This window comes from Suncus etruscus, chromosome 14 (genome assembly GCF_024139225.1).
Source record: "Suncus etruscus isolate mSunEtr1 chromosome 14, mSunEtr1.pri.cur, whole genome shotgun sequence".
In the NCBI taxonomy this organism is placed as follows: domain Eukaryota; kingdom Metazoa; phylum Chordata; class Mammalia; order Eulipotyphla; family Soricidae; genus Suncus; species Suncus etruscus.
The window spans coordinates 21,602,298-21,629,830 of record NC_064861.1 but is presented as its reverse complement, the minus strand read 5'-3'; the positions used below and the strand labels follow the sequence as shown (position 1 = coordinate 21,629,830).

Genomic DNA, 27,533 nt, shown 5'->3' with positions numbered 1-27,533 from the left:
TGAGATTGAAAATCTTAAACACAATCTTTTATAACATTTAAACAAAGTATTTGTGTGATAAGAAACATCTCGAACCTCTTTATGAAAAGTATTTTTAAATCTTTAATTCTGAATGATTCCTAAATAGGATGAGGAGAAAGACTATTTAAATTAAAAGGTTGAAACAGTGAAATAAAAGTCATCTAAACAATAGATTGTTTACATTAAGACACACAAGAACAAAGGCATTTTTTTCTTTAGCTAAAAAAAAAAAAAACAACTAAGCCTTTTAAAGAAAGGGAAACTAGCCTAAATGTAGTGTAAAATTTTCTCTGAGAAAAACTTCACACTTAAAAAAAGAAAAAGTATCTCAGTGTTAGGATGTAGCTTTAACAGATAAACAGATTAAATAGCTTTAAATAAAACCATCAATGGTAATAAGGACAGAGACTATCCCAGCATTTGAGAATTCTAAAAATTTTATTTACAGATACATCAGTGTCTAATATGCCTTTCTTTAAAAAAATCCACAAATTAATCTTGTCTCTCTACTTTTTTACATTTACATATATTTTTATTCACTGAATCAATTTGAAGTCATTTATGATAAACCATTTGAATATGTGGAAGGTCAGAAAACTAATGTAGGGGGATGTAAAATAAAGTCTACTTAACCAGAAATAATGCTGCTATTATTATTATTATTATTATTACTATTATTGGGAGCTTTTTTAATTTCATGTGATTTTTATTCTATTTATTGAAACCATTGTGATTTACAAAATCCTTCATAGTTGGGTTTCAGACATATAATAAACCAGCGCCAATCCTACTACCAGTGCCAATGACCTCCTTCCACCAATGTTTCCAGAGTATATCACATACCACTACCACTGACCCCCAGGCTGCCACTATAATAGGCACATATTAAGTTTAGATGGTTAAATTTTGGGTCTCTTGATTTCATTGTTGTTAACTTTGGCTTGGATATTTAGGAACCCTTTTTATATTTCCCTTTACACCTTAACTGTTATATGCATTTCAGTATTTACCTGGATTGGGGGCTTTGGGGAAGAGGAAAGAGAACTTAATCCCCATACCACACACATGCATCTAAAGGACTAGAGTTTTTCCTGGTGATCTCATTTTAACCAACCTTTTTCAAAAGCAGACACAAATGTGTCTTAAAAAATGACTAAATAAAAACACTGAAGACAGCCAGACCTGGATGTAGCTCAGCAGCATCTACTTGCTTTGCATGTTTGAGGACTTAAATGAAACCCTGCAACACTAAAACCAACCACCCAACCAATCCAGAAAAACCAAGTAACTCCTTAAGATTGCAACTTAACCATTTTAGCCAGAAGAGCTATCTGAGAACTTGGAACACTTGAAAAATCAAATCTTGTTTTGTATCAGGTTGCCACCAATTTCTAGATGAAGATAATGATCAGACAGCAGGTACAACTTGTCAACTAAAGCTCTGGAATTCCAGGAGCCAGAGCCCGTCTGACTCTCTAAGGTCAGGCACAATGATCACTGTGCAGCTTCATCAGCCTCAACCCCAAATCATGTTCAATTGGCATAAAAGGGCTCACCATCAAGACTTTACATTTTTAGCCCTTTGATCTTAAAAACATAATTCAAACAATGTACAAACACAGCAGCACAACTTTTGATTACAGAAAGTAGGAAGGGCCCTTTCTATGTCATACTTAAAACCAAATCTGTAAATAACTTAAATAAACATGAAAGATAACTACATTACATTAGCAAATATTATATCCCCTTAAATTTCTCTAATTCTTATTTACAACATGTTAAAGAGCAATATTAAGATTTTTAAATAAAATCTTCAATCCCTATATTCAATGGGATACTGAAAACCATTATTTCAGAAAAACATGAAATGGTATGTATAGACAGTCTATCAAGCCTCCCTTCCCAAAAATAACCATGAAATGTATTCATGGTTTTTATTCATGTATTTATTTTAAAGGTACCGTCTGGTCTAGACAATGTAGAAAAGCATTCGCCTTACCTTGAATAGCCATTAGAAAAAACTGAACGACCCGGGAAGTTCAAAGTCCCCAAGGAAGTCAGGTTATCATCTCCAGATCCTTGACACCTATTCCAATTTTCTGAACCAACAGGAATTGGTGGAATAACATTAAAAATAGGCTTCTGATCCTGCTGTTGAGAAAGGGATGCTGCTGTATTCATGTCATAATGGTACATCTGTCCCCCAGAGGTACTCACCCCATGAACAGAAATGGCAGACATTTTATTACCAATTATATTTGTCCCAGAAAAGCTGGCCTGACAGTAAACGGGGCCCAGTTTCTCCTGCTTAATTACCCCAGGGGTGCAGAGTTCAATGAAATCATCTTTTTCTGTTTTCACTTGGGGCAGTGGCACACTGTTGGGGCTTGATAAGGCCAGGTCGCCATTATCCTTAATTTTAGGTTTAGTGTCCGGTAAAAGGAAAGGCTTACAGTCCTCATTTGAATTTCCTTCTGAAAGGAATGGATCTTCCTCTCCAGCCAAAGGAGAAAGCAAACAGTGTTCATCTATCAAGATGTCTGATCTCCATGGACTCTGATTCCTCTCTTTTCCGGGGGAATCAGAAGGAAACTCCAAATCCTGCAAAATGTCAAAGGTGCTTTGGTCTGTGGGATACAACTTCATACTGCCACCATTGGTGCCAGGCTGATCCTTCAAATTCTGCTGTTCTGCAGAGACCTCAGAACAGGGTTTTGGAAACTCCGTTTCTGTGGGGTCGGCAGAAACGGCAGCTGAGGCTGAACCCTTGGGGTTCTCTGAGACACTGGTCGACCTGTTGAGGTTTGCGATGCTTTCTTCCAGAAGCCGAAAATCTGTTTCCCTAGTGGAAATGTTGATTTGGCCCTGCTGTGGGAATCCCAGGTCATTTGCCATTACTTTTGCTTCTGTCTCTCCCGTGTAGAGTCCCATTGAAAGTGACACTGCCTGGGACAGATCTGGCTGCTGCGCATTGCGCCCAGAGTTCTTCCGCAAATCGACCAAAAGCCTTTGCTGCTTGGAGTCTGATGGAGAAGCAGCAGCCACTGAAGATATGGACACCTTTACAGTTGCTCCTCCACTTAAAGTTTTATAGAAGTCCATTACATTCCCCCTCTCCTGACCAAGAACACTGCTGGGGCTTTCTTTATTCGAGGTGCCTAATGATTCTTTGGAGTCCATCAGAGGGTATCAGCTGCAAAAATAAAAGAGAAGCAGAGAAACATAATAAGCTATAAGGTTAACCAGACGCTGTTAAAATGAACCTTTTCGTTAACTCCAAATCTAATTGCTTGTGCATCACCAGAGTAATCTCTGTCTTAGCCTCAGTAAAGGAATAAAAGCAGGTTCCCTGCTCCCATTCAGTTGGCCACATTGGAAAGGTGCGCAATGCGATCTATGTATACGGCTGAGATCAAAAAGTGTTCAACGGAGCTTGGCTAGTCATCTTGTTACTCAGAAGAACTGTGACTTTGTTCCCACAGAATTCTAGTTCATAGTATCTGATCCTTCTGCAGGTTCAAGCGACTGTCAAAGCTGGTTAGGGTTTTAAGCGGGATCCTTCAGATTCTTACCTCGTTTCAATTAAGATTGTTTTGCTTCTGTAAAAACCAATACCCATGAAATTTGATAAATATGGTAATAGAATTCACCGTCTCTTATTACTCTACCAAGTCCCCTGCCTACCTGCCACTCACACATCCAGACCTTCGGAAACAATGTTCACATCTTTAGGAAAAGATGATGATCCAGAGATTAGGAAAAGGCCCTTATTTTAAACTCTTTTTTTAACTGAAAGTGCTTAACAGTGCCTGCCTCCAATTACTGAACTTGTGAGATAAAATATGCTATATAGAGGACGACTGAATTTACAATTTTAGAGTAGAAAACGCAGTAACATCTGACAACAATTATCTGACAAGTTTAACTTATTAATCACATTACAATGATGGCTTCTATCAACCCCTCTTAACAAAACCTAGATGGCTATTTAGGACTATCAATCTGTAATTATTATTATATTTTCAGAATAAGATAGTTTTCCAAAGTCGAAGTGTTAAAAGGTAGAAAACTCCGTAACTATTAAAAAAAAAAAACTGCGAGTTTTTTCCTTCAAAGGTCAGGTAAAACAGTAGCCAAGAAAATGCTTGGTAATTGTCCCTGCATGCTAAACCTTCACCTTTCCTTCTAAGCCTATTCTTAAGAAATGCTGGATGACTAGAATATACAGTAGTTAACAATCGGGATGTTTTCAGAGAGAGCCGGTCGGGTCAAGCAGATGGATACACGCACTGGCGATGATCCACTCAAATCCCATCCCAAGAAAGCAAACTTTTCCCGTTCCTGTCCAGTAGAGACACCTTGAGAAACACACAATTTCACAGTCCCTCCCTGCAAAAGCAAGGAGCTGAAGATAAAGAGGAAGGGCAAGCGACCACAAATCTTGATGGTAAGCAGCTTATCTCCCCGCCCCGCCATCGTGTTTATCCGATAAAGATCTCTAAACACTAGGTATCAAACCGAGCCTAATGAATTTTCCAGCCGCTCGACAACAGCCTTCAAAGTCCGAAACCAAAACAGTCTTTTCTAAAACGAAACTAGCCCTCCAGCGACAAGATTCCCCCCTCCCAGCCACTCCACCCTCGAGTACTTCGCCAAACCACCCCTTCCCTATAACTGGCCTCCAAGAGCCACGCCAAGGAGGTGCAAACGGTCTTGCGAGGTCCCCTAAGGATCAAGTCTGCAGACTCCAAACGTCAAACTCGCGCTTGGCTCCCCCCAAAAACAGGTACCACAAAAGCTAACACGAAGCCAGGGGAAAAGTCGTCTTCTTTTTGTTTTTTAAAAGGGCCACTTGGAAATATCGAAAAGATGGCAATCAAAAAGAACAAAACGTGTGTGTGTGTGTGTGTGTGTGTGTGTGTGTGTGTGTGTGTGTGTGTGTGTTTTGGAGAGTGGGGGGAAAGGAATGGTAATGGGAAAAGTGCGAAGTTAATCGAGAAATGTGTTCGGACCTGTTCTTTCTCCGACACGCCCACTTCTCCTAGATAACGCCGAGCTGGCCCAAGTCTCCAAGTTGCGGGCTGTCAGCCCCCTGCGTGCGCGCGAGCACACATCAAAATGCATGCAACATGCGCACAGACATGCATGCAAACATGCGCACACACATGAATACAAACTCGCTGGAGCGCTCCCGTCTCTTTATCTTTCTCTAACACACACACACACACACACACACACACACACACACACACACACAGCTGGAGCGCCTCAACTGGGCTCTTGATCGCATTCGGCTGCACAGCACAGGGTGGAGGAGAAATAAATATTTCTCCGGGTCGATTCCGAATCCAGACGCGGTTCCGAGCTCACTAGCCACACGGGTGTCGCGGCAGAGCCCCCTCACCCCCGTACAGACACACACCCTCACTTTCCCCCTCTTAGGAAAAAGAAGGAAACCTGAGCAACTTGGAGAAAAGGATCGGGGCTTGGGGAGCTGATCGCGCGCCCCTGTGACCCCAAGCAAGACGCGGCACCGTCCCCGCTTCGGATCCTCCTCCTCCTCCTCCTCGGCCCGGCCGCGGAGCAGAGCAGAGCAGCGGCCCCGGGAGAGGAAGCGGCTGGCGCTGTCACCCTCGAGCGGCCCTTTCGTCATCGTCCCCGGGCCCGCGCCCACCTCCCGCCTCCGCCCGGCTCCCCAATCAGAACCAATAAAAGTTTGCGGGGGGCCCAAGCCGACCTCCGCCCAGACCCCCGCGCTCGCCCGACTCTCACCTCGGGGCCGACGAGCCGCTCGCCCGCGGCGCCCACGGCTGCCGAGATAAACAAGTTGGCGTGTGAGCGAGCGGCGGGAGGAGCGCACGGAGAACTGCTCGAGCACGTCGCGGGGCGGGGAGGGGGCGCGGAAGTCCGCAGCCGCCCCCTCTCGCCCTGATCGCAGGGGCTGCAGCGGGGGAACCCCGACTTAAGCCGAGTCTCCCATTCCCGGCTGACAGCCCAGCGGGCTCCCGCACCGCGCCCTGCCCTTCCCCGGGCGGCCCGCGGCTCCGGAGGGCGCGCGCGTCCGTCTCCCCGTCCCGGCGCCTCCTCGCGGCTTCCAGCGCTCCGGCGCTGCCGCCTCGGACCCGCTCGGATCGGGCCCCGACGGACGGACGGACGGGAGGGAGGGCGGGCGCTCTGTGACTCCGACTCCGGCTTGCAAAATGGAGGAGGAGGAGGAAGGGGGAGGAGGAGGGGCAGGGGGAGGTGGGGAAGCGGCGCGGAGCAGCGCGAAGGGCCGCCCGGCCGGGACGAGCGAGCCAGCGAGCGGGACGGAGCGGGGGGCGGGCGGAGGCGGCGCCGGGGCGGCCGCACACTCGCACGCGCTCCCCTCGCCGCCACCCCGGGCCGCTCCCGCGCCGGGGCCGCGCGGCCGACGGTGCAACCTGTTGGCGACGCTCGGCAACTGCAGGGTGGCCCCCGCGCCCCGCCACGCCGACCCCGAGGCCCCCCACCTCGGCCCGCAGCCTCCGCCCCCGGGCGGCGGCTACTCCGCGCGCCCCGCTTTTCCCCCGCCCACCCCCAAGGGGGAAATTAATGACAACATTTTTTTTTAAGGCCGAGGTAGGGGCACCGACCTGGTGGGTCTGCGGGCCCGGCAGGGCCGAGTTTCTGGAGTTGCTCTTCTCGCCGCGTCCGGCCCGCGACTCCCGTCCCGCTCCGGAGGCTCCTCGCCCGCTCCCCCCCGGCGGCCGCCAGCGCCCCAGCGATGACAGCGAAAGGGGAGCCGGGGCGCGGCCCCGCTCGCTGCACGGCGCCCTCGGCGGGGACGGGCTGGAGGGCTCCGCGCCGGGCCCGACTTGCTCGAAGTGTGTCACTTCGCGCGGGGCTCCGGGGTGGCACGAAACGGTGCCGCAGCGTCGCGGTCGCGCGCGCGCGGGGTTCGGGCGCCAGGCACGCCCTCCGGGGAGGCTTCGTGGATCGCTGGGGAGGGAGGGTGGGAGGGGCGCGGGGACAGGGTCCCCCGCAAGTCGCCTGCTGTCAGGGCCCCCACCCACGCATCGTCTGCCTGGCCCCGGTTTGCTGCAGCAGCAGCAGCAGCAGCAGCCACCGCCGCCCGCTCTTGCACCCCGAGAGAAGTTGCAAAGCAGAACCCACCCTCCCCCCCCGCGCCCGGGCCGTCCCCCACCCTCGACTCCGAGTCTGCGAGGCGGCGGCGGCGGCGGCAGAAAGAGGCGCCGCCTGCCAAGTTCAACCCCCGTCCCTCCTCCTTCCCCAGCGCGTTCACACTTGAAGGAAGTTGCACGCCAAATGCAACATCTCCAGCGAGCTGCCTTTCTGGGCTCTTTACTATGACTCCATATTTTTCTTTATTTCGTTTTATTCTACTTTTTCAAGGAAAGCCGGGGGCGGCAGACCCAAAAGAAAGTTGCCAGCGGAACAGTCCAGTTGCTAGCGAAGTCCGGCCCTCCTCATCCTTCCCGCCCCAAACTCCTGACCTCTCCGGCCACCCCTTCCCAGGGCTCACGGCCAAGTTTCCCGCGAGGCCCCTCCCCCTAGTCTTGACATTTGCAACGCTCAGCCCGACCCGTCGTCTCCCCGCTTCCACCCACCCACCTTTTCGCGTCCCAGGGGAGCTAGCCCCTCCAAACCCAACCCAACCCAACCCAACCCCCGCGGAGCTTCCAAAAGTCAGCATTAAGTCCTTCCAGCTGCTCCGGTTGCGAGCCTCCCCCTCGGGCCGAGGGAAACACGTGGACAGTCCCCCAGGAGAGGGGCGTGGGTTGACAGCTTGGGACGACCCCCCTCCCCACACACTCGCCAAACCCGCTTCTCCAGCTCGCAGCGTTAAGCGCCGCCTGGACCGAGATTCCTACCGAGAGCGGCGCAAATCCATGATTTGGGGACTCGGGGAAAGGTTGCGGGGGTTGCATGCATGCAGAATTCGGGGAGGTAACTTTTGCGCCCCCACTGGGGACTGGGTGACAGCACTTGCCAGCCGCTGCCGACAGGGGCGGAGGCTGCCGCAGCTCCTCCTGAGCCGCGGCCCCGGCGCTCCGCTCGGCTGCAGCCGCTCGCGCTCGTCCGGCCGCGCTCCGAGTCCGGCGGCTGCGCTTCTGCTCTGACATCTTGCCGAGGCTCCGGGAGGCGCGTGCCGGAAGTTCTGCCGCCGCCATCTTGGTAAAGGAGGGAGACGCCGGGCGGCTGGCCCCGCGGCCACCATCTTGGCCGAGGGGCGCCGGCGCTGGCCGTCCAGGGCGGACGGGCCGGCCCCTGCGCGTGGTCCGGCCCGGAGGAAGAGAGCGAGGCGCTCGGCGGCGGCGGGGCTGCGGCGGCTCCACGCGCAGTGCGTCCGGACGCCGCTAGGGGCGCCCTCTTGGCAAAGGAAGAAGAGACGCTGGGCCCAGAAAAGGGCCTCAAGTTGAAGAAACCAATGCTGAGCCTCCCGGATGCCAAATGTTGCCTGGGAAAGAATCGAGGCCCAAATCTGCAATCATGTGGCACATGTTGTAGCAATGACTTGAGTAACTGTCACTAGAGCTAATTGAATTGTTTCTTTTTTTTCTTAATGGTACAAAAGGAGGTTGATACCATCTATAAATATACCATATATAAATGCACATGCCATATATATAAAAATATATATATATTATTCCTATATGTATGTATGTAAAAAGAAGGGACCGTAGTAAGTATCTAATAGAATTTTCCTCCTCATAAGCTTGTTTCAGATTTGCATCTCCGCGGAAAGAATCTACCACATCTCTCATAATCTAAAAGTTTAGGTGGTGGGTCTCAGTTTTTAAATAGCTCTCGTTTAAAAAAAATTTCCAATCCCCCCCCTGCACCACACACACACACACACACACACACACACACACACACACACACACACACACACGTTTCTTGCAGATCCAGCAATCATCTTAAAATGAAAAGTCACATTGATTTAAAATGCCATAAGCATGGAATTTTTCTTTTTATTTTTAATGATCTAAAATAAATAAGTATAGTTTTGGGTTGTGTTTTTATTTTATTCTTTTCTTTTCTCTTTTTTGAGAGAAAAGTTCTTTCAATTATGTAGAAGTATCACAATATGTAAGTTAACCCAGTAGAATGTGTTAGCTTTATGGCTAACATTTATTGGCACACCCACCTACCAGAAACTTGCTCACTTTTCTGACAATAGATTAATGGAACAGACATTAGTATTCTAATATTCAGCAGGAAGAAGCTAAGACAGAGGTAGTAGCTTACAAAGATCCTTACTGCAATCGGAAGAATTAGACATTAAAGAATGTTTTTCTACGTTTATCTGATGACTTCCATGAACTGACCAATCCCATGATAGTCACACTGTCAGCATGAAATTCAAGTCAATAGCTGAAGTCCATAGTCCTATAAAGGACATGAGATTAAGTATTGTAATAATAATTTTAATAATAATTAACATTGATTGGTCATTGCCAGTCAAAAATGAAAGTGCTGTATTCTTTTTTCTTTTTTTTCATTTTTCTTTTTTGTTGGTTTTTGGGTCACACACAGAAGCACTCAGGGCTTATTCATGGCTCTATGCTCAGAGATTGCTCCTGGCAGGCTAGGAAGACCATATGAGGTGCCAGGATTTGAACCAACGTCCTTCAGCATGCAAGGCAAATGCCCTACCTCCATGATATCTCTCTGGCTCCAAAAGTGCTGTATTTTTAAAGCTCTAGGTAAGAAAATTATTAATATGGGACTGGAGAAAGTACAGTACATAAGGTACTTGCCTTGCATGCAGCCCACCTTGGTACCCTAGTATCCCATATAGTCCTGGGAGTCTTGTCAGGAGTGATCCCTGGGTGATAAGACAGGAATAAACACTGAGCTCTGGATGGTGTGGCCCAAAGCTCCCTCTCCCAGATAACTACTAATTAGTAATTTGGAGAGTTATAATAAATACAAGTGAAGAAGTGGAGGTAAATTAGCTTATTTGGGAAGAATATATTTGATTGTTTGAGAAACAACAGTGGGAAAAAAATGTGATCTGATCTGTTGAAACTATCAAGACCTGATCTGTCCTTGTCTCAGAACGAACGGATGCTAGTAGACAGCAAATACATGCCAGAATTATAACAGCATTGTAACAATAGAGTAATGGAATTAAGTCAACCAGCCAATGTGTTAATGAAGGCCAAATGAATTAATAAAAAAGCATACAAAGGCTAGCGCAGAGTGATAGCACAGTGGATAGGACACTTGCCTTGCACACAGCCTACCCAGGTTCAATCCCAAAGCCATCCTATATAGTTCCAAGAGCCCACCAGAAGGGATTCCTGACTGCAAAGCCAGGAGTAACCCCTGAGCGAGGCTTGGCTTGCTCATGCCCCCCAAAAAGAGCATACAAAGGCTTTTATGATTTCCATTTTTATTTTATTGTGTATAAATACCTGAGTTCTCTTCCCTAGACAAACAGAAAACAGAACAAGGTAGGAGAGAGAGCTCAAAGGACTGGAGTGCATGCTTTACATTTGGTATTCTTGGGTTCAATCCTGGCTATCACATGGTCCCCTAAATAGTTCCCTGAGTGCTGTAGGAAGTACACACCAAGAACCAAGGAGTTGGGTAGAGCACAGCGACACAAACAATAATAAAATTAACTAAAATCCTTTATTTTGTTTTGTTTTCAAGTCTTTGTAGTCTTACATGGGAGCCAACCCCAGAGATTTCTGTATAGTAGCATATTACAATGATAATTCATTATTTGCTCACGCATTACATTTCTTTGTGTCCCACTAGAACAAAATCTCTGTGAAGTAGAGCCTGTGTCCAATGTCTGTTTCACCCCCTCATGTGTGTGCAATTACATGGATGAATCATTAGAGTCTGAGACCCCATCCTAAAGAAATGAAACCTGTAATTACTTTCTGTTACAGGGACAAAGAGATCCCATTCCCATTCTAGTATTTCAACCTATCATCTTTTACCTGCCCCTTGTCCAGACAGCATATTGGTTTTTGCCGGTACAACTGTGCTGGTATTTAATTAAGTAAAAGTTACAGTGAGTAAATCATTAAAAACTGATTCCTGCAGTTTTTTTAACTTGAAAATCCAATAAATTTTTAACATTTATTTCTCCATGTTTGGTGAAATTCTAGAACATTCATGAATCCACTGCCTGGAGTTTCTTGTCTTCTGAGTATAGACTAAACCTATATTGCATCAGTACAGCCTAGCAGTTAAGAGCAGACCATCATCCTTGTGAGAAATGCAGTATAGACTAAATCTCTTGTGCCTTGCTTCCCAACTACAGAGGAAGATGATAATAGAACTAAACGTATTATAAAGACAAAACAAATTGAATGTAACACTTGACAACACTTAGACTAATTCCAGGGACATATGAAATATTTAAGCATTAGCAGTTTCATTAATGTCTTACTGTTTTACTCGGTTTAAGTGAATCAAAGAGTCTAAAAGTACTAAAAATATTAATAGAGATTTATCATTTTTTATGATCTATCTTCTATTCCCCTTCTGTCCAATGACTGTGTTTCAATTTGACTGGGGTGAAACTCATCATTTCAGACATGCGAGGCATGTGCTCTACTTCTGAACATATTTGACCCCTCGCACTCAGTCCTACAACGTTGTTTTTCATCCACTAATGTGAGAGTGATTGTTTAGAGGGCATCTTTCAATTCAGATTTTATGTAGCAGCAACTGTTATATTTTTCACTCATATTTCGTCATTTTATTTAATGTTTAATCTGTTCAAATGGAATAAATATGTTTTGGTAATAAACACAGAAAGTGCTTCTGTTGGTCAGTACAAAGTTTAACTGTTAGGATTAGAAATAGCAACTTTGGCTCTAGTGTTCAGCATGCTGTGGGCTTCAGTCTTTTCTGCTTATACTAGGATACTTCCTTGTAAACTCTATTTCTATAGTATAATTTATGACATGGCTCTGGTTTCCAATTATTATCTCCTTTTCCTTTAAAATCAATTTATCCTGCTGCATATCAATATCCTGTTGCATATCAATAACTTGGAATAATGTTAATTCTGATCATGTCAAGCAGTATTTGAGATCTATCCTAACATACTTAAAAAGAAATGATCCTTGTAGCAAGCATAGCTAAAAATTACCTATTAAATATGTTCACTCTAGGAAATGTTTGTATTTTTGTTTAACTTTCTAAGGTAAGAGCTTCAAGGGAACCCAGCTGAGCTTTGACTCCCCATATCCCTGTGCTCCATTATTTGTGTTTTACACAAGACCAGCCTAATGTAAATAATTTCAACTAGTGCAGTAAGTTTTGAATAGAAATGGATTCCACTTTAGATCTTGTCTTTGTAATTGGAATTAACATTCCATCCTGAGTCAGAAAATGCTACATGCCTCCCTGGTGTTTTTCTGCTCCTCATGATGCTTCAATGATTTCATCAAAGGATTCACAATCTGTGCTCATATATATGAAATGCTCTAGGGATATCCTGTTTGGTCTGCATTCTTTATGCTGATTTAAGTCTCTACCTGATGGAAGGTAAGTGACATAAAGGTTGCATTAAGCAGAAACCTAGTGTTTTTCATATTTGGAGACATCAGAGCAAGCATGCCACATACCTATTAATATGTGTTGGTTACATATCTTGTTTTTCATTTGTGGCTGGCCATTATTATCATTAGTTTTCTTCCTTTTTTGATTTTAATCTCAAAGTCTGTTCTGTTAGTAGATATTGTTATAGGTGAAAGCTTTTAGTTCATGTTTGAGAATCTACATTTACATTTTGGTATTTATATCATTACTTTTTTAGGTCACGTGTAGATTTTTTTTAAGCTAAGCCAGACAGTATTTACAGGACCAAAACATCGTTAGGATAGAGATCTCTATTAGATATAAGTATACTTATTATATGAGACTCTGTGAAGTGTTATAAGTTAACTTTGCTACAATTTTTTTTTAATCTGCAACATTTGCATTGTACTTGTCTCCAATTTATCTCAACAGCAGCAAAACAAGGTAAATATTTTAAAAGATCTGGCAGAGTCAAAAAGAAAAAAAATCACTAAGTGTATGCAATGAACACTATAAAAAGGCAAAGTTAGCAATATGTCCTAAGACAGGCTCTTTGTTAACCTAAAATTCTGAGTTAAAAAATAGTAACAATTCAGTCATTTCTGGTAAGTTGTTGGTTTCCAAGTCTCAAAACATGACAATAAAATGTGGGTTTACACCTGTCTTTTAGAATCAACATATTGAGGGGCTGTAGAGAAAACAGCAGGTAGGGTGCTTGCATTGCATGCAGCTGACCTGGATTTGATCCTCAGAATTCCATATAGTTCTCCAAGCACCATCAGGAGTAATTCCTGAGTGAGGGCCAGGTGTAGTCCCAGAAACCAGAAAAGGGAGCAGGTAGGAAAATCAACATTGGAAAGAAGTGTACAACTTTTGCGCTGAGAAATCTAATAATACCATAATCTAAAACTTTTAACATGATTTTGTTAATTTGATAACACATTTAAAATTTATGACAGATATTTTCTGCAGTTTCTTTTTATTTATTTTTCTGTTTTTTTTTTTTTTTTTTTTTTTTTTTGCTTTGTTTTGGGCCACATGGACCCAGAGATGCCCAGGATGCTTTCTATGCACTCAGAAATCGCTCCTGGTGTGGGGGACCATATGGGACACTGGGCTTCAAACCACTGTCCTTCCATCCTGGATCGACTGCATGCAAGGCAAACATTCTACCACTGTGCTATCACTCTGGCCCCTCTTCTGCAGTTTTTTAAAAATTATTTTTATTTGTTTAGGTTTGATTTTGGGCTGTGCTTAGGGATTACTACCTGGTTCTGAGCTCAGGGATAATTCCTGAATGTAACTAAAAGGTTACTAGAAATTGAACCAGGTAAACTGCATGCAAGCCAAGCACCTTATCCACTATACTATCTCTCTGGCCCCATATTCTACTGTTTTTTTAAAATCAGTATTTAAATTCACCTATTATTCATAAATCTTTATAATTCTTCAAATTGTATGTACTAGCTAATTTTTCTCTAGTCTCTTGTTATTTTATTTATTTATTTATTTATAAATCTTTATTTAAGCACCATGATTACAAGCATGTTTGTAGTTGGATTTCAGTCATAAACAGAATAGCCCCATCACCAGTCCAACATTCCCACCACCAATGCCCCCCTGCTGGAGGCGACTTCTGTCCTACAGCCATCAGTGGGATTTCAATGAATCCACTTCAGGGAGAGTTGATTTCATGAGCGGCAAACTATGAAATATGAAATAATGTCGCCACACACAGAGTATGTAGGGTCAACACATCTTCTGGAATGCCACAAGTTTAATCTTTAAGCAGGGGGATATATAGGGGTAAAGCCAGACAATTACAATCACAAAGCAAAGTTTAACAGTAAACATGCTTAAGCTATGGGTGTGAGCTATAAGGATTCTGAGTTACAAAGGAGAAGCTTATAACTCAAGGCAGCTCTTTGCAAGCTTACTTCAAATGCAAAATCAGGGATTATTAAAAAGTAAAAAATATCTAGGAACTTGGTCTTCACTGAGCTGGGCTCTATTGTTTTAGAGGTCAAGTAAAGGAAGGAGCCAAATCCCCTAAATTGTGGTTCCCTTTTTCTAAAGAGAGTCAATAGCCCAGAATCTGCATTCTGGCTATGCCCTTGATTACCAGAAACTGCAGCTGCAAGGACATATTTGTAAAAGAGAAAAAAATACTCTTTGCTTTTAGGTGCTAAATATTATCCAGAAAAGGGGTTCTCCTAGTAATCTTTGGTGCTGGAATTTCTGAGCCAAATTATTTGATAGAGGCCATAATTTTGCCTGAGATTTTTACAAAGGAAAGACATCCAAATAATGTCAGGAAATGAAATCCAAGCATAAATTTGTCTCTTTGGGAATTCCTCAACTATCCACGCAGGGGAAAAAGGCGTCCACAGCGGGCCTTTTGAGGAACCCCATGGAGGTTATTTTAGTTCTCCCCACTAGGAAAATCTGGGGATACATCTGGTGGGCTGAGCTCCCCTAGAAATTTATGTATGCCATGCACCCGCCCCCCCACCCTACCCCTGCCTGTATTCATGGCAGGCATTCTACTTCTCTCATTCTTTAACATTGTCATTCTAGTTGTTAGTGTAGTTATTTACCTAAAAGTATTCACCACACTTTGTGGTGAGCTTCAAATTATGAGCCGGTCCATCCGGCCCTTCCAGCCCTTAACTCTATTGTCTCTGGGCCTTATTACAGTAATGTCTTTAATTTTTCTTAAAACCCATAGATGAGTGAGACTATTCTGTGTCTCTCTCCCTCTGACTTCACTCAGCATAATAGATTCCATGTACATGCACATATAGGAAAATTTCATTACTTCATCTCTCCTGATAGCTGCATAATATTCCATTGTGTATATGTACCCAATTTAGCCATTCATCTGTCAAAGGGCATCTTGGTTGTTTCCAGAGTCTGGTGATGGTAAATAGTGCTGCAATGAATATAGGTGTGAGGAAGGAATTTTTGAATTTTTGTGTTCCTAGGGTATATTCCTAGGAGTGGAATAGCTGGATCAAAAGGGAGCTCAATTTCCAGCTTTTGGAGGAATCTTCATATTTTTTCCTTAGAGACTGAACTAGACAGCATTCCCACCAGCAGTGAAAAAGAGTTCCTTTCTCTCCACATCCCTGCCAGCACTAATTGTTCTTGTTCTTTGTGATGTGTGCCAGTCTCTGTGGTGTGAGATGGTATCTCATTGTTTTTTTGATTTGCATCTCCCTGATGATTAGTGATGTGAAGCATTTTTTCATGTGTCTTTTGGCCATTTGTATTTCTTCTTTGAGGAGATGTCTGTTCATTTCTTCTCCCTATTTTTTGATGAGATTAGATGTTTTTATTAAATTCTGTCAGCACCTTGTATATTTTTGATATTTGCTCCTTGTCTGATGGTTATTAGGTGAATAGTTTCTCCCATTCTGTAGGTGGCTTTTGTATCTTAGGCATTATTTCCTTTGCAGTGCAGAAGCTTCTCAACTTAATATAGACTTATCTCAACTTAATATAGACTTTATCTCTGCTTCTACTTGTTTGAAGAGTGTTGTTTCATCCTTGAAGATGCCTTTAGTCTCAGTGTCTTACCTATGTGTTGTTTCATATACCTTATGGTTTCAGGCCAGATATCAAGGTCTTTATTCCATTTGGAGTTGATCTTTGTGCATGGTGTTAGATGGGGGTCTGAGTTCATTTTTTTTTTTTGCTATAGTCTCATTAAATGTTCAATGTTCAATGTTCGTTCTCTCTCTCTCTCTCTCTCTCTCTCTCTCTCTCTCTCTCTCTCTCTCTCTCTCTCTCTCTCTCTCTCTCCCCACTCTCCTATGTGTAAATGAAAGAGACTATTTACCTCACTTTTTCTTACAGAAAATCTGTAAGTTTCAAGTAGGAAGATACATATAACAGGAATTTTAAACATGTAGCTTTGTTTGGAATACAGGGAGGGCTTTATATAAATGTTATCATCAGATCACAACAACAAAAATAATCACCACTTTTATGGAAATGGTCATTGCTTCTCCTTACTAGTTCCCAGAAAACCATTTCCGTGAGTAGTCTTAATTTTTAAGCAGAGGATGATCATTCAGTGTATGCTAGAACCAAATTACTAAAACTGATGATTAAGGGTCTTTTGTGATTTGGGAGATAAGGGGAGGGGGTAACAGTTGTGGTGCTCAAGTATTGTAGGATTCATGCTCAGGAGTGACCTATATGGTGCTGGGTTGGGAGCACCACATTCAGTCCTGGAGATTGAACAGAGATAAGCTCTATGCAAAGCAAATCCTTACCCCTCTGCCTTCTCTACTCTTAGAACATTAGTAATGCTCTAAGTCACTTATTAACTATAGCCAATGTTAATAATATTAATTTTACAAACTTAAATGTTTTAATATAAGGCAAGAACTTATCAAGCCTTTAGTTCTTAATTTCATTTCACTATTATTTATAAATCAATGTTACTTTGGGTATATTCTATATAATATGGAATATAGCCTATCTTTCCTAATACTATATTCAGTAATGTTGTTTTGGTATTTTGAAAGTAACCATGATGCAATACAAAAATGCTTTCCTCACACCTATATTCATTGCAGCACTATTTATAATAGCCAGAATATGGAAACAACCAATATGCCCTTCAACAGAATGGCTAAAGAAACTGTGGTACATGTATACAATGAAATATCATGCAGCCATCAGGAGAGATGAAGTCATAAAATTTTTCTACACATGGATGTACATGGAAACTGTTATTCTGAGTGAAATAAGTCAGAAGGAGAGAGATATATACAAAATAGTCTTACTCATCTGTGGGATTTAAGAAAAATAAAAGACATTATTGTAATAATGCCCAGAGACAATAAAGTTGAGGGCCAGAAGGACTGGCTCACAATATGCAGTTACAGAAATAACTACACTAACAACCATCATGGCAATGTTAATGAGTGAGAGAAGTAGAATTCTTGTCTTAAATACAGAGAGAGGTTAGGGGAGGAGGGAGATGGGGGACATTGGTGGTAGGAATGTTGCACTGGTGAAAGGGGGTGTTCTTTTTTATGACTGAAAACCAACTACAATCATATTTTAATCATGGTGCTTAAATAAAGATATTTTATTAAAAAAAAGAAAGTAACTGTGATGGACATTTTATACTATAGAAATTGAAAAATGCTACAATCAGAGATTGATTTCTATTTTTTCAGTATCACAGAGAAAGGGAGAGCAAAATTAATAACTAAACTTGATAGTTTATAAATAACACAAAATTTTGAAAAAATATTTTTCTAGTATCATTCAATATTTACTAGCATGTGTATAATTTATACTTTTTTGGTTAAAATTTTAATTTAATTTTTTTGCACATTGGTAAACATTTTATTTATCTTTTAATAATTCTTTGAAATCTCATTTTACCTATATGATGGAACCGGACTTGAAGGAATTAAAACAGAAAGTGAGAGAAGGTTCACTGGTCCAGGGGAAGATGGAGTTTTGTACCAATATGATGGCAACAAAACTAAACAAAACACTTTTTTTTTTTTTTTTTGGTTTTTCGGGCCACACCTGTTTGATGCTCAGGGGTTACTCCTGGCTAAGCTGTCAGAAATTGCCCCTGGCTTGGGGGGACCATATGGGACGCCAGGGGATCGAACCGCGGTCCTTTCTTGGCTAGCACTTGCAAGGCAGACACCTTACCTCTAGTGCCACCTCGCCGGCCCTTAAACAAAACACATTTATTGTTTGTTCGTTCGGGTTTTTTTGTTTAGATCTGGCTAGATCTAGGGAGATTAGATGATATTAAAGAAATTCAGACTATCTCTTAATTCTCCTTTCCTTTAGATTTATCCTTGGGAAGTCTCTTTTCTGTGACCTGTACCATCTAGATTTAAAGTATCCTCTTAATAACCCCAATAAAAAAAAGAGTTATTCTTTGTTAGTAATTTATTGAATGTCATGGAAAAGAACTTCATGGATATGATTTGGTCTTATGCTTATTCCTGTACAAGTGGCTGACCAAACAATGGAAGCTATGGTGAGAGCAGAGAAGCATTTTTGAGAAAAAAAAAGAAGACAAACCAGTCATTCAGCAATGCCCTGGAAGAAGAGATGGACTTTTAGAAACATCTTATATTAAGGGAAGACCAGCTGGCTGGTGAAAGCTAGGGAGCTTTGATGATTTAAGAATTCAGTGTATAGAAAGAAAAGCAAGCAGCAGCATATAGAAGGGGGAATGAGGGCAGTGTAGGTACTTCTAGGGTTTCTAGATCAATGACTTTTAAAGGGTGGAGAAAGTTAGACCTTGAAGTGGGAGTAAGGAGGGGGAAGCCCCAATGTCATAACTGGAACTCATATACTCTTAAGTTTTCTTACTCATTTAGAATTTTATTATGATTGTTTTTTGCTGAGTGATTGTGTTTCTCTCAACTCCTTTAAAATATCCTAATATACATTCAATTTTGTCTGTTATTTCTCATTTCCATTGCACTCTAACTCACAAGTCATGCTTTTTTTTTTTTATGTGTGAGTGCAACCCATCCCTATTGCCAGGCACTGGCGTTATTGGTGTTTCCCCTTTTTATACCACAGAAAATGAGCCTGCCAGAAGCTATCCTAGTCTACTTCCCTGTAGTTATGAGCCGACTTCTTTATCGTTGTTCTCACTTCTTCTCCCCTTATAACCTAAAATCTATATTTTACATTAGTTTTTAATTTTTTTGCAAAAAAAAAGGAAGCATTATATATTAAAGCATTAGAAATGTGCAAATGTTTTGGGAGGAAAAAAGAAACTTTCCTTTCACATACCTTCTCAATTCCCTACTTTATAGCTACTAAAGACAGACACTTCAACTTAGGTTAGCTTTGTCTTCTGATAATTAGCAATTTGATTGATGATTTAATTACTCAAGTATCTTTATTAATTAAAGGGACTGTCGTAACTAATTTTCTCTTCTATTCATTCCTTCAACATAACAGTAACTATTATGTTAAGTTCCAGTTTTAGGATGCAGGAACAGGAAAATTATTAAGAAACTAGCTACTCTGGAGGAAATGGACAAAAATTCATTAAGAAGTTATTGTCCAGATAATCATAAGGAGAATTGCATAAGAATAAGTCAGCTGGGTATGATAGGACTTGGAGTGGTATGCAGATGTGGTTTGGGAGGTTTTCTAGGGAGTATTATTGGCTTGAATGGTGAAAAGTCTCCTCCAGAGATCTCTCTCATTTGTGGGGTATAAAAATACATCGTTGAGAAATAATAAGTTCCCAATTGTGCTGAATGGAGGTAAAGTAATATGCCTGATATCCTATCAGCAACACTATTGTAAACCAATGTCAAAAGGGAAGGAAAAAAAAGGAGGAGAAAGTACCTGCCATAGAGGCAGACTTGGGGTATTATATGGGAGGGAAACTGGAAACACTGGTGATGGGAAGAGGACACTGGCGAAGGGATTAGTGTTGGAACATTGTACTTCTGAAACTTAACAATGAATAAATTTATAATTTTTAATCATGGCGATTTAATTTTTTTTTTAAAAGTCTCCTCTGGGGCCCGGAGTGATAGCACAGCGGCATTTGCCTTGCAAGCAGCCGATCCAGGACCAAAGGTGGTTGGTTCAAATCCTGGTGTCCCATATGCTCCCCTGTGCCTGCCAGGAGCTATTTCTGAGCAGACAGCCAGGAGTAACCCCTGAGCAACGCTGGGTGTTCCCCAAAAACAAAAAAAAATGTCTTCTCTGAGTTATTTTTTATTTCTCATGCTATTCATCATATTAAGAAAATTTGTTATTAGTTTTAGCAGAGCTTTATTGGGTACATTTACATGACACCAGCGTTAAGCAAGAGGAACATTTATCAATCTTTTTTTAGATCTAGTTGGATCCAAAGGGTTTAGATTACATTAAAACAGTCCAGACTATCTCTTTGCTGTACTTTTCTTTGTTTTTAGATTTATTCATAGCAAGTCTCTCTCAACCTAGAGACCTATAGCACCTAGATGTAAAACATCCTTTTAGCAATTCCAGTGAAAATAGAGTTCTTTGCTAATAACTAAAAATTCTTATGCCATTGATAAAATTTAGTCTCATGCTTATCCTGGCAAAAAATGACTAACAAAACAATTAAAGGGCTGCGTTCTGTAACTGAAAAGGTGCCACTACTGATCCTAAGAATGTGGTATGAGACAGAGAGATCAGCAAAACTGCATTTTTTTTTTTTTTTTTTTTTTTTGGTTTTTGGGTCACACCCTGTGACGCTCAGGGGTTACTCCTGGCTATGCGCTCAGAAGTTGCTCCTGGCTTCTTGGGGGACCATATGGGACGCCGGGGGATCGAACCGTGGTCCGTCCTAGGCTAGCGCAGGCAAGGCAGGCACCTTACCTCCAGCGCCACCGCCCGGCCCGCAAAACTGCATTTTTAAAGGAGGAAATGAAATGTTTACTGAGCATACAAATAACAGATATTCACTACATCATCTACCACAATGATAACAGTAGTAATAAACGTAATATTTTACATATTTTCTTTTTTTTAATTTTATTAATTTTTTATTTTTAATTAGAACAAAGATGCAAAGAGGAATATTTTACATTTTAATGGAATTGGTTTTGGTTTAAATGTTTATCAGCAATGAAAAAAAAAAAAGCCCTGAAAAGTAATTATAATGGATACAAGTCTAACTGGTTTCTCAGAAAAAGAATGTGTGGATTTATACTTTACAAATCTCAACTAGCACACAGAAGTACTTTGCAGAAGTAGTGTCTCTACTTAACTGTGCTCTTTGCAAGCTATGTAGTGGTGTTTACAGTTTCTGACTTTATTTTATAGTCTTTCTCAGAAGAAATCTGTCTTGCTGTGATTCCACCTAATGGGACAGAGTATAGACTGTTGCTATGAGCCTCTGCTTATTTTGCTTCTTCTGTCTTGACAAGCTGAATGTCATACAAATGTCTCCAGTCTGAGCACTGGACAGGCAGGAAGCCAGAACCAGTAATAGAAACAGGAGGCACTCCATGAATACTTGCTGATTAATTTTAGATTCATAGGCCTGATGGGTTTTCCATCCCTATAATTATCATCAACAAATAGTTATTGAATGATGTCCAGCATATATTTATTTGTCTTTCCTTGGTCCTGATTTTCATTTTCTATTTTACTTCTCTATGACTTCACCACATGTGTTTCTGTTCATCAGACTATTAGAGCCTCTTATGATTGGTTGCTGATTGTTCAATTCGATTCTATCTATGAGTTATCTGTCTTCTGTCTGTCTTCTGCTTGCCTGTCTGTCTAAATTTAATTGTACGATGAATAACTCAATTCCTCTCAGAAATTAGTGAGGGGATAGATGAAGAAAAGAAATAGTTTATTGAGAGGCTGGAGTGATAGTATAGTGGGTAAGGCATTTGCCTTGCATGTGGCCAACCTAGATTAGATCCTCTGAGCCTGCCAGGAGTGATTGCTGAGTGCAGAGCCAGGAGTAACCCCTGAGCAGAAATGGATATAGCTCATAAACAAATGAAAGCTTACTTTATGGTTGAATTATTCTTGATACTATCTTACTACACACTGCATATATTTATAAGTTATTTTTTTAAATTAGAATCAGTGTTAATATGGCTGTAACTATTAACTGAGTTGCTTTATAGAGCAAATGGAAAGCAGTAAGGAAGGTTCCAATTATGAATATGAGAATGAGTTAGGATTTTAAAGAAGATTGAAGGATTCCAGAAAGTCTTTATCTTTATGGTACTGTACAGTTGAAGCAAAACTTTAGATTTTGTCCGTCTTTATAAAAATATAAAAATGATATATGTTCAGATCCCAAACAAAAGGTAAACTTTTTCTTCTACTTAATCTCACCTAATTTTCAAGTGTTAACTATTTTCAAGGTTTGATGTACATAATTTCCAAATATTTTCTTATGTGTGTGAGCATGCAGGCATCATTTCTTTAAAAAGAAAACATTGGGTTTTATGATACATATTTTTGCAACTTTCTTCAACAGTGAAGTGGACACAGACATGTCATTATATTCAGATAACCACAAGGTGTTATATTATTTAACATATTCTGATATAATCCTTTTCTATTGACAAATATTTGTCATGAATTTTTACTATTATAACCCAAACACAACCCTGTATCTCTTAGTCCCTGTGTTTCTTTTATACAGAATTGGAATAATTCAGGCAAATGTGATTCATAATTGGGCACCAAGTTGGCCACTTTAATGAGCTTCTCAAAAAATGTGTGTCTATTACTAACTCATTTTCTACTTTTACCTTTCTTTAGGCATTCTAGAAAAAATATCTATTAGAGCAAGGTGTCATGGATGGCTAGACAGGTGTCTTTTTACTTATGAACCATTTTTTTCTGAATCCATTCTTATGTCAGTTGTACACTCAAGAGGACTAGAATACATAAAAAAAATAGAAGTAGTGGGGCCGGTGAGGTGACACTAGAGGTAAGGTGTCTGCCTTGCAAGCGCTAGCCAAGGAAGGACCGTGGTTCGATCCCCAGGAGTCCCATATGGTCCCCCCAAGCCAGGGTTGATTTCTGAGCACTTAGCCAGGAGTAACCCCTGAGCATCAAATGGGTGTGGCCCCCAAAACAAAAAAAATTATAAAAAAAATAGAAGTAGCAACACACCAAAAATCTGTAATGAGTACCATTGTTTTTTCCACAACCATGCCCATCCCAAGGACAACTGGCACATCTGTCCTATACAAAGTCAGAGAAGAAAACTCTCTATCCTGGAAGTTATATCATGGATTTGCCTTCCATATACCCACTACCACATATGGCACTAGGGTCTCAATTTTTCTGTAGAAAACTATTCATTCTTCCACTTCAGTTGTGGGATCATTTCATCTAGTATTCTATTGTGGGGTAGGCATGGTCTATCTGAGTTCAGAGATGAGTGTATTGAAAGACAATGGAAGACAATTGAAAGACACAATTTTATTTTGTCTACCCTAGTAGTTTTTTTTTTTTTCCAAAACATGAATTATTTTAGTACTCAAAGATCACTCCTAGTAAAGTTCAGGAGAACATATGTGGTGACAGCGATTAGACTTAGGTAAGCTACTTGCAAGGCAAATGCCCAACCTTTGGTATTATCTCTTCTATCAGAGTCTTCTGTGATTATTTAAAAATGTGCATGCTTTATAAAATTTTATAAAAATCTTTAATAAAATTTTATCAATTTAAACACAATCTTTTTTTTTAAAACACTATCTTAAGGCAGCTACATTTTACTGTTCTGAGTCACCAATGAGTGGGGTAAGAAACATTAAAGGAAAGCAGAGACAAGACCTGGCTATGGGCAGATATTTAGTTCTATAAATTGATGACTAAATTCTGATGTTAGTCTGCCTATCCATAGGCATGTCTATTTTATATGCCAATAAATTTCTTTTCCCCTAAAAACTGGACTTACACCTGAAAGAATCCTGATGTCAGAAGTAAAGATCTAAATCTTGAGCTACTCAGAGTCAGTGAAAAAGTATAGAGGAGACTTGTAGAGTGACCCCATAAGAGAAAAGAAAAGGAGACAGTTGAGTTTCTAAAAATAAATCTTACCTGCTTCATGCGTTTGTCTCATGATATTTCTCTTTAATGATTAACTAGATGATATGGCAAACTATTTAAAATAGACTTTTAAAATAAGAATACGAGCCTTTGCTAACTGGTTTATTCTGTATCGTTTTCATTTTTATTAATATAAAATTTTATCTCTATTAAACTACATATTAGAAAAGAAAAAATAAAAACCCTGGTCATAATAAAAATAAAAACCCTTCCAAAAGAAATGTCTTATCTAGCTTTCTTTTAAGGAGGATTAAAGTATGACTATGTTTTCCACATTGGTTCAGCCTTATATTTTATTGCTTGTTAATAGTAGATTTGATTAAACATTAACTTAAATACAGTCATTATAAATACAGTCTAGTCAGGGAAGTGTTTAACAAAAATAGTTTAACACCTTATTTATGTTGTTAAGTCCAAATCTGATAGTTGAAGGGAAAACTTCACTAATGTGAAAAATCAAGCCCTTAGTTAAATTAAAGCCACATTCTTAGACCAAATTACAACTGTCTTACAGATACCAACTTTATACTTTTCTTTCATCCATAGCAGTGAGTTAAGATGAGATGGTGAATAGGGTTATCATTTATTGGATTCAGTGAACATTTATTTAATTATTAATAGTTCTGGCTTTGTCTGAAATAGACTTGAGACTTTACCTCTTAGTAGATATGTCTTAGCAAGTTAGTTAACATCTCTGACTCTTAGTTTCCTGTTTTGAAAAGTAAAGATAATAAATAGGATTTACTTCATAAAGCTTTTGTACAGATCAAATATGCTATTATTAGTATTTAGCACAACCTCCCCAATGGTCTTTGTAAATGTTGGTATGTTACATAATCCTACACAGGGCTTAGTGACAGGGACAAAGAGTAGAAAATCATTAATTATAATATCTGTAGAAAATGGGATGACATATAATCATATCCAACTCGGGAAGATACACACACACACACACACACACATTCATACACTTTGTCCTACATTACTGTATACCCCAGCAGCAGTCCAGCACCAGCCATAAAAGGGGGCTACCACCCCTTTAAGAAAGACATTAATCAACTAGCTGAGGTGAAGAGTCAATGTGGAGAGTCTGTGGCAGTTGGAAGAGGCAGTTGGAGCTGCAGGCTGAATGAACTGTTTCTCCTCCTGGCTATGGCTTTTCTCCCTGATTTCCATGGAATGTCAACTTTATTCTTTTCGACTATTTATCCTATAGCTTTTATACCTGTTCCTTTTACCTGGCACTCAATCTGACTTTACCCTGGCCTCTAACCCAGTTCTCTCTCTCTTTCTTCTCCTGGCCTAGGGCTTTGTCAAAAGGCCCCTGGCTTCTCTATTAAAAACGGTTTTCTTAAAACCATTCCATTTTATAACATGGACTCTGACATAAAGCTACTGAGCATCTGCTGAGAATACTGTGAAAATAATATTTAATTAGCTTGGTAATTTTCTTTGAGTTTTACCAGGTTCCTGAACTTGAGGATCCTATAATTCTATGCATTATACATGTTCAATCGTGCTGTAGGATTTGACATTTATGAAATTTAACAAAATCATAGATTACTCATATTTGCCTGAGCATGCTCGAAGAAGGAAAGATATTCAATAGCAAAAATGTTGTTCACATGTTCCTTTGTCAACAACATTCTACAGTAGAAAGAAATAAAAAGCAGAGTGAAATGAAGTGGTTGTGTGGAGTCTCACTGTTCTTTGTCAAGTTTCCAAAAGGAATGTGTAAACTTTACTGACTCCTGGTCTAGATTTGCACACACTAAACATGATGTTATATAATCTTCAGATGTCAATATTTACCTTTAATGAATTTATTGCTGGCAATATGTCAACCAACACCTTCAGTTGTTTACTTATATCAATGCTGAAAAAAGAAAACTCAAACTTCACCAACAAGTTTTTCTAATTTAGTGGACAAAACATAAAGGGTGGAGGGTAAAGGATTGGGCTGAGATTTGACTTTGGGATCCTATCCCACTCTCCATCCATTATCATGACTTTGGGCACATTATTTATTTTTAAACTGTCTTTCTTTGCTTAAACATATGGACTTTCATCTCTTTTTTTCCACACAGAAAAATTGTGTTCTTAAGTTTTCTCTCTAATTTATAAAACTTTCCCAAGCATCCAACATTTATTGGGCTCCTACTGTTGTTCATGTACCATACACTGGGATAAAAAACAAATTATATAGATGCCTATCCTCAAGACTCTCCCTCTGATATAGGGACAGAAATACAAACATGTGACACAAAAAGAAGATATTGAGAAGATCCCTAAGGATATGACAGGAACATAGGTCAAGGGGTGAAAGTAGGGAACAGGGAAGGTTGTCTGACAGAGACTAGAGGGATGAATAAGAGTTGGCAAGATGGTAGATATAGATATCAGCTCCAGTGATGACAAAGATGATCAGTAAAAGGAAGAACTGTGTTAACAGAACTGATTTGGATTCTGATAGTGTCCAGAGTTGAAGGACAAGACCACACAAGTGGAGTAAAGCTGAGTGGAGTTAATCCATCTGCCAACAGTCCTCACCCTGCCAGGCAGGGCCATCTCCAGAAAGAGATGAACCCTGCACAAGGTTCAAAAGAGGATTATATAGGGGAGAGATATAGGGAGAGTCTAGCTTTCTGATGATCTTTAAAATGATTGGCTATTGTCCAGGGGTACCATCCTACTGCTCCCTTGTGTCCTACCCTGATAGGCTACCTGGTATGGCCAGGTAGTTTGGGGTGGTGTTAAAGGAAATAAACATGTGGCTTACACCATGTAGTCCTTACAAAATGGCGTCCCTCCTTGTTCAGAACCCAGGTCCCAACAAATTCCAACAGGACTAGGAAAAACATAGATTCTGATGCTTCCAATGATGGTTATGAAGAACTTTCAGTTTTCCTATCTAGTAAACAGGCACAATGATGGGAACAATACTTTATTTAACAATTATAATAGGTAATAACAGTGATAATCATAGTATTACAAGTTTACTAATGATTACAATTTACTAAATCATCAACAACGTGTTGATAAATTTGGTCCCTGACCCCTTACCCGCTTTCAAGGGTTCAGAATATCCAGAGCCTTCTATAAAGTATTTTTTGTTTTTTAATATTTTAATTAATAACTGAGTCACTCTGATTAACTAGTATCTCAAGAGATTCACAAATATTGTTAATTAAAATGGCTTTCTTCAAGTTTTCAATTGATAGGTGATTTTACAAACAAAACACACACAAAATATTCAGGGGATATGGAGTGGTGCATGGAAACTTTTTGATGGTCAAAGATGGAAGGGAATTGGCATTTAGAGAGATCAGGAATGCTGCTAAATATTTGACAATGCATAGAACAACCCCTATCACACTCTGCAAAAGGAGAAT

The 27,533-nt window shown here is 40.8% G+C and overlaps 1 protein-coding gene across 2 annotated transcripts in view; it reads right to left on the bottom strand.

Moving 5' to 3' along the window:
- NR3C1 (nuclear receptor subfamily 3 group C member 1) overlaps positions 1 to 6,946 on the bottom strand; it is a 101,004-nt gene extending 94,058 nt beyond the window's left edge. Inside the window, exons 1-2 of one of the 2 annotated variants that reach the window (XM_049786896.1) lie at positions 6,636 to 6,946; positions 2,021 to 3,214 (exon numbers count right to left, since the gene is read on the bottom strand). In XM_049786896.1, the coding sequence (XP_049642853.1) occupies positions 2,021 to 3,201 (1,181 nt within the window). In that variant the 5' untranslated portion in view covers positions 3,202 to 3,214; positions 6,636 to 6,946. The remainder of the gene's footprint in view (positions 1 to 2,020; positions 3,215 to 6,635) is intronic. The other variant, XM_049786897.1, reaches the window with a different exon arrangement.
- Positions 6,947 to 27,533: the final 20,587 nt, after the last annotated feature.